Below are 7,229 nucleotides of genomic sequence, written 5' to 3' on the forward strand. Positions count from 1 at the left end.
AATATGGAACTCAATACATTTATATGCAATTTTATTAAAACGGAAAAGACGAAACAGTGTCGTACTCACGGAGTAAACATAATTGATGAATTGTTTTCGAATATTTCTTTTTTTCCCAACAAGGCATTCAAAGTAATTGTGTCAAAGAGGGGCCGGGACATATGGATAATGGCCTTATTGTAATGTATACATTAATGTTTGCCATCTCTTGCTCTAGAATTCAGTACGAGACACGTTGCTAACCGTAACATGAGCGATAGGACTCGACTATTAATATCACGGAAAGTGACAATTCAGTGTTTTGTAGCAACTGCAATATCCAAATGCACAACATTGGTAACTGATCAAAAGGTACAAAGAAAGTGAAAGAGGTTCCAGTAACATTTTGTGCTAGAATGATGAACCTCAATACTAAATATCCATTTTCCACTAAGACTAATACATATAAATTTCTCAAATAATTTTTAAGGAGCAGGGGCAAATAAACACTAAAAAGCAAATCTCAGCCCACATAACAGTCACATTAGCTTTTTACATTTGATTATATAAATAATAAAAAAGGTAGGGCTTACTCCTTAGTCCATGCTGCGAAGCATTTAATCAAGACAAGTAGAATCCGAAGGCAATGATGACTCTCTAAGTGGAAGAAACAGTTACTAAGAAGTTTTAGAGAATTAGAGATCCAATCCATCAATCATAGCTCAGATATTTTTTTTAATTGTATTTAGTCACATGGAAATCTAGGATTATGTTCACTTTCTCTTAATATATCCAAACCACATGTACAAACACCTAAGATAAAATAATAAGGATTAAGGCCTAAGGGGGTAGGTATCTTTGTCTTCAATATATATATTAAACTTAAACCTTCTCTCCTCCAATGTGATCCTTGCCTTTTTGACTGCCCCCACAGTCCAAGAGACTCATTTTTTCTTTCCAGAACAGTGTAAAAACCAAAAAAGACCAGGCTTCACATGGTGTTCACTCACCAAGGTTCCAATAACTTTCACTTTCCTCATTCAGAAAACCCAAAAAACATCCAAATCCCCATAACGTATAATATATTTTTCCAAAGACTAAAGTCACCCCATCTAGCATTTTACTTTGCCTTTAGTTTCTCCCTTTTTACAATGATCAAAACCCCACCACCTTGTATACCAAAAGATCCTCCTATAACGTTAACACTAATAACCCCACACAATCAAGTCATAACAGATGCAGGATCATATTCTGTTTCTGCTGTTTTTTTCTGCAGCAATAGAGAGAAGCCTTGTGACACCTTGAGTCCAAACATCATATTCCCTCTGATTTCTGCACTCAAATTCAACAACACCGCGCATTACAGTTTTCAACCCGAAGTAGCGGCGGTTCTCGCCACCTTCGAGCAAATGGCGGCCAGGCCAGGCAGGCATATCCTTGATTACTTCAAGCACCACATCTGTTAAAGGCAAGAGATGGAATTAAAGAACACCACTTTAGATCTTTAGATCCTTTTATCAACCCTTTAGTGCGCTATGGCCTTTCACAAATCCCCAAAATGGAATAAGACCCACCTCCGAATCTGATATCAAATAATTAGTTAAGAGCAAGACAAAAAAGGAATGAAAACTCACTCTTTTTCTTTTTTGTAATGGTCCCAGCAACATGCCTGCTCTTCATCTTCAGAATAACCTTCAACACAAGTAAATAAAAAGAATTTTAGAAAAAACTTCCAAAGAGGTAAAGGTTGCAGTTTTCTATGAAACCAAAGTAAATCCATCCGTTCACTGCTTCATATCATCCTAATTGCCCCAACTCACAACTTTTTCATGATCAGGATATAGCATTCATCATTAAAACTTAATTGAATCTTGAGTTCTTGACTAATTAAGTGATTACTTGTCCTCTAGAATTTAAAGTACAGTATCTAAATTGTAAAACAGAAAGGGGGGAAACAAAACCCACCTGATTCATGCTGTTGATATACACAGACACAACTTTCCAATGAAGATCACCTGCATATAATTTTCAATCCATATTGACTTCAAACATAAAACAAGCAAAAGTATGTAAAATAAAAGGGTAAATTTTGGGGGAAAATACCTTTGCGAGTGCGCTTAAGGAGCTCAGAGCCTCTGGCTAGTAACTCTCTACTACAGATGCCCAAGAAATTTTCCTCCGGGGCAAGTTCACCGCTGAAGCTACTGTTAGAACTACCATTGCTACCACTACCACTATTATTAACAGAACCACCCACATTTTTCTCAACAGGAATTACTGCTGCAATATTCCAAACTTCCTTCAAGGTTCTTGCTTTCAATGTGGCAGCCCCACGCAAAGCTGGAATTCAATTTCAGGCCACACAATTATAAATATAAAGAAAAAACAAAGAAGTTAAAAACACAATTGGCATAAAGAAACAAATAAAGTTAATAAACACATGTATTATTATATTAATAAAGACAAAGGAATGTTCATTCAAAATTATGAGATATCATTATCATGTACCTGTTGCAGCTGCGGCAGTTAGAGTCATTATATCACCGGCTGACCGCACGTTCACAGCGGAGCTGACCACCGCCGCCAGGTGTTCCCTTTCGGCACCCATGGCCTCCGCCGCCTCGACGCACTGAGCCGCCACCAGCGTGGCGGCCGATGCCACCGCCATATCAGTCTTAGCCATGTGCTCGTCTTTGCCGGAGCCGGATGATGCGGCGGTGGCAGCAGCGATAGCGGCAATTGCAGCGGCTACACCGGCAACGGAGACAGCAGCGTGAAGCTGAGCATTATGAGCCCTAGTCTCCTCTTTCTTCTTCTCCTTCCTGTCCTTGAGCCACCTCCCCACAGTCTTGCCACCACCGGCACCGGAAGCAGCGGTGGTTCTGAAATAAGTATTGAAGGCGGCATTGTTGTTTGTATTGTTATTGGTTTGTCGGTTATACTGCAGAGATTAATGCATACAAGGAGTTTAAGAATATGCTTAAGGAAGGTTAGTTAGTTAGTTAGTTAGTTAGTAGTACCTTGATATCGTCGAGATCGGAGGGGGAAAGAGGGGGGCTATCTGTTCCGTTGAGAGGGCCACTACTGTGCGAAAGCCTCCCTGAGGTTCTCGGAGATACTTCCTGCCAAAGAACCGTCATTATCAAAGAAGACGAGGAAGAAGAAGAGGAAGAAGATGAAACGGCGGTTCAACTTACAGATTGTGACATGATGCGCTCCATGACCATGAGGGAGGTTTCTGAGCATGCGAATGAAAACGGCTTCCCTGAGACGCTGGCGGAGGACTCTTCAGACTCCTCGTCTATGGCAGCGGCTGATGGGGGCTTGGAGAGGGCCTTGGAGACTTCCATGGCAGAGACGCTCCATGAGCGGGACAGGTACTCCATGGGCTCGCGTGGGGTCTCCGGTGGGCGGAAGATGGGTGCGGCATGGAGCTGATCAGGTCCCCAGGGTTGGGATTGGGGGTTGTCCATGGCTGTATATATTTTATTATTATGAAAAGAAGGAAGAGAGAAGGAAGGTTGGTCAGTTATGATAAAAGGAGAGTGGTGCGTCCAGACAGAGAAGAATTGTAATCGTAGAGACTAGAGAGACAAATCAGTGGATTGTATGTCAGTCCTCATATATAAGGTCAATTTTTTGGATATAAATAAACGGAATCCCATTTTATTCTAAATTTTTTATATTCATTCATATATAATGATAAAAAAAAAAAACTTGTTTTCCATTATCATTTGACCATACTATGACTTACTCAATATTTAGAATAATACATCCATATCTTCTACAGGTAAAGAGCTCATGCATTATTTAATAAGGGGTTAAATCCAAGTTTCATTCCCTTCTCTGTCTTTCGCAAGAGGCACAATGTTGATTAAAATATTGCACCGATTTTCTATACGAAGAAGACAAGAAGAAAGGAGATAGGGGCTCATAGTGTACGATAGCCGATTGCTCAGCGAGTATATTGGATTTTTCGCCTTTACTTTTTGCAGTACAACATGCACAGCAAAACGTTTATGCCATTCTGCGCACTTGTTTTTTTTTTATGTTCACATTATTTTGTATTTTTGTTACATCCAATAAATACAGAAATAGAAAATAAATTAAAAAAAACTAATCTATCTTAACAAAGTTACAGAGACCAATAGGATCATTAATACTTCTCCAAAAATTTGAAACTACAGGGGATGAATAAGGAGGTAGAAGATGAATGTTAGTTGGTCCCTTTCATAGTCCATGAAATAATATAATGGTGCGGCAATATTCCATTGAATTGAATGAATTTGGTTAAAAGAAGCATATTAAAACTACACCTATTCGATATCTCCTTTTCCTTCACCCAACCAAACCAAACAAAACACGTAACAACTACTGCAAAATCCCTTTGTTTTGTTTTCATTTTAGCGTGTATGAAAACAAATAAGTAGTTAAAAACATAAAAATATTATATAGATACAAAAAATTAACTATTAAATCAGTTAATTTTGTGACTGATTTTTAGTATACAGATGGTAAAATCATACCCCTCGTCAAGGCCTTCATTTTTTACCCGCTAGCAAATTTAACAGTCGATAATGACAAAGTACCGAGACTACTAACCAACATGCAATTAATCAGATTACGACGAAACCAAACTATATTAAATTGTGTAACGTATAAATTACCTAAATTAATAGTAAGCAATAATAATAAAAAGGAATTGTTACTATCAAGATTGCTGGATACAATGGTGTGTGGATACTTGATATTATTATTCATATCTGCAACAACGAAACGTTGAGCTCATTTGAATAAGATAGATACAAGTCACACAACCAACACATGATATCCTATTGAATATTGATTTATCTAGCTCACCACTGCAACCTTTTATTTAATAAGATTATTAGCTAGATATGTTAGAATTCTCAGATTTTATAGTTTTAAGATCATCAATATTAAACACACGTGATTTATGAGTATGACGGAAAGACTTCAATTCTTGATATAGACTCAAATCTTAATAAGTGGTTCTTTGATTTTTTTTTTCCAACTACAATTTACTATATTCTTATTTTAAATTGAGTAGTAATAACTTTTTGATAGAGCAAAAGTTGTAAAATGACTGATTGGATACTAATTTTCAGTGCATCCCATACAACAGTTTATGAATACCATTTGAGAATTGATAATACAATAAGGGTGTGACAAGTGATCTGTAACCAACCATATGGAGAATTTAATGAGATGGACCATAATTTTTTGTGAAGAAACCTTCGAAAGAGGCAAAGCCATCAATAAGAATTGAACAATGATTGGGAGTCACGCGGCCTTTTATAAATATGGTCATCAACTCATCATGAAGCCTTCATCCATATATCAAATTTCTCACACATTGCCAACTTTGCACGAGTTTTTTCTTTTTTGGATTTTCTACTATAACTCCTAATTCGATAAGTCAAGAACTAGTCCGCTGTAATACTAAGCTCTATTTAAGGGTTTGTCGTTGGCCAATAAATTACTACATGCACAAAATACGATTCGAGTCTCCGACACTTACTTAAACAGACTAGGGAACTAATCACTAAACCAATCAACTTGGTTGCACAAGTTTTTATTACGCAACAAATTATACATATATATGTACTCACATAGTCACATCGGCCTTTTCACCACCCTGCTGGGCTACAAAGAACCAACATACATGGTGCTTATACACATCTAGGATTATGACCTTTGAACTACCTTTACTTCCTCTTCCCACGGATTATAATTTCTTTAATGTATTTTCGTATAACAAATTACTATTAAGTAATGTGATAATGCTAAACGATGATACAAGGCACTTCCAAATTTTTGGTGGACTTACTGTGGTAGTAGTGATGCTTTTATTTGTTTGTGGCTTAATTAGCTATTAAGACCTTTACGAGCCCAATTATGATGGGTCAACCCTATACAGTACCATTGGGGTCCATAAAGGTAACCAATGAACAACTGACACGTATGAAAACCACTGTACCAGTAGTTGCCCTCGGGCAGTCGACCAGGTTTCTTGCTCTTCTCGGTTCTCAGCGGCAGACAACCCCAACTGAGTACTCTGACACGTACCACCCTACAAAATCTCCACCCTTTGTTGTTTTCTGCCTTTTTTTTCATTTTTTAAATACCTAGTAAAATTTTTGAAAAGTTATATATATAGACGAATGTTAGGACTAATTTTTTTATATGAAAAAATATTAATATTTTTGTTGAAAATGAGAGTATTTGGTGTAATTATAAATTAGTGGATTTTTTATGTAGGAAATCAACACATGAAGGGCGTGTTGGACACATGGCAGTATTCTGGCCAATACGTGAGGGACGTGTTGAACACGTGGCAGTATCTTAGCCAACACGTGGGGGATTTATTGCACAATATCCGTAATACTGTAAAATATTTCAAATATTAATATTCAACTAAAACACAAACTAAAATAATTAAGTTAATAGTTAAGTAATGATAAAAAATAATAAATTCTGATAATTTTTAATATTTATTGTATATATATTATGGTAATCTCCAGCATTTAACATTGAATTTGTAATTTAAAAAAAATATCAAATAAATCTTAAAATTTCCACATTTCATTAATTATTTCTTCAAACTTTTATCCTATTTTATTGGAGAATATCAGTCGTATTATTTGTTATAAACAACTATTTGATTTTGAACGAGGCTATAAATGAAACAATCAAATATAAATATAAAATTTGCTTCATAAAATAAAATTTACGAAAAAAATACTTGAAGGAAGAAATATTTATGCAATTTAAAATTGAAATTTATTTAGCATGATATATAATGAATAGATACTTATTCAAGTAGGGTTGTATTTGCAATAAACAATAATGGCAGGGTCTGCGTTTTGTCTGAATGTTTTTCACTGTCTACCTCTATTGACAATGCTATGATTCCTCTTCCAACTTTTTCAAAGTTTCAAGTTCCAACCTCAGCAATCAATATTTGGGTAAAGTGTACAAAATGTTCTAAAAAAAGGTTTGGTATCAATAAAATTCTTTTCAAAATATTGAAATAATAAAATATCATTTTATATAAGTAATAAATAATTGTTATATGTGTCAAATATTTGCATATTTTACTTGAATTTTAATAAAAATATTTAGATAATTATTTAAAAAATATGTAAAAAAATAACAAAATCAATTTACAAACTTTTCATTTTTATTAAATATAGTGGCCATTCACAAAACAAAAATCAGAAAAAAAT

At 35.5% G+C, this 7,229-nt stretch overlaps 1 protein-coding gene across 2 annotated transcripts; it reads right to left on the bottom strand.

Annotated features, from left to right (window-relative positions):
- Positions 1 to 239: 239 nt before the first annotated feature.
- Positions 240 to 3,603, bottom strand: LOC107467064 (VAN3-binding protein). 2 transcript variants are annotated; one of them, XM_016086095.3, is made up of 7 exons: positions 3,177 to 3,603; positions 3,000 to 3,101; positions 2,488 to 2,929; positions 2,083 to 2,319; positions 1,945 to 1,994; positions 1,614 to 1,671; positions 240 to 1,438 (listed from the first exon to the last, which is right to left on the bottom strand). In XM_016086095.3, exons 1-7 carry the CDS (start codon positions 3,450 to 3,452, stop codon positions 1,224 to 1,226), a joined length of 1,380 nt encoding a protein of 459 aa, XP_015941581.1. In that variant the 5' UTR covers positions 3,453 to 3,603; the 3' UTR covers positions 240 to 1,223. The 2 variants fall into 2 exon arrangements, with proteins under 2 accessions (XP_015941581.1, XP_015941582.1); XM_016086096.3 differs by having other exon boundaries at positions 2,488 to 2,920; positions 3,177 to 3,601.
- Between the last annotated feature and the right edge of the window lie 3,626 nt (positions 3,604 to 7,229).

The sequence above is a fragment of the Arachis duranensis genome, chromosome 9 (genome assembly GCF_000817695.3).
Source record: "Arachis duranensis cultivar V14167 chromosome 9, aradu.V14167.gnm2.J7QH, whole genome shotgun sequence".
NCBI lineage: Eukaryota > Viridiplantae > Streptophyta > Magnoliopsida > Fabales > Fabaceae > Arachis > Arachis duranensis.

What these genes read in the sequence shown, in the direction of transcription:
- LOC107467064 (XM_016086095.3), bottom strand. Translation starts at nt 3,452, where the DNA reads ATGGACAACCCCCAATCCCAACCCTGGGGACCTGATCAGCTCCATGCC. An exon ending in CCGATCTCGACGATATCAAG is followed by an intron (nt 2,930 to 2,999) that starts GTACTACTAACT and finishes TGTATGCATTAA; the next exon opens with TCTCTGCAGTATAACCGACA. An exon ending in CCTTAAGCGCACTCGCAAAG is followed by an intron (nt 1,995 to 2,082) that starts GTATTTTCCCCC and finishes AATTATATGCAG; the next exon opens with GTGATCTTCATTGGAAAGTT.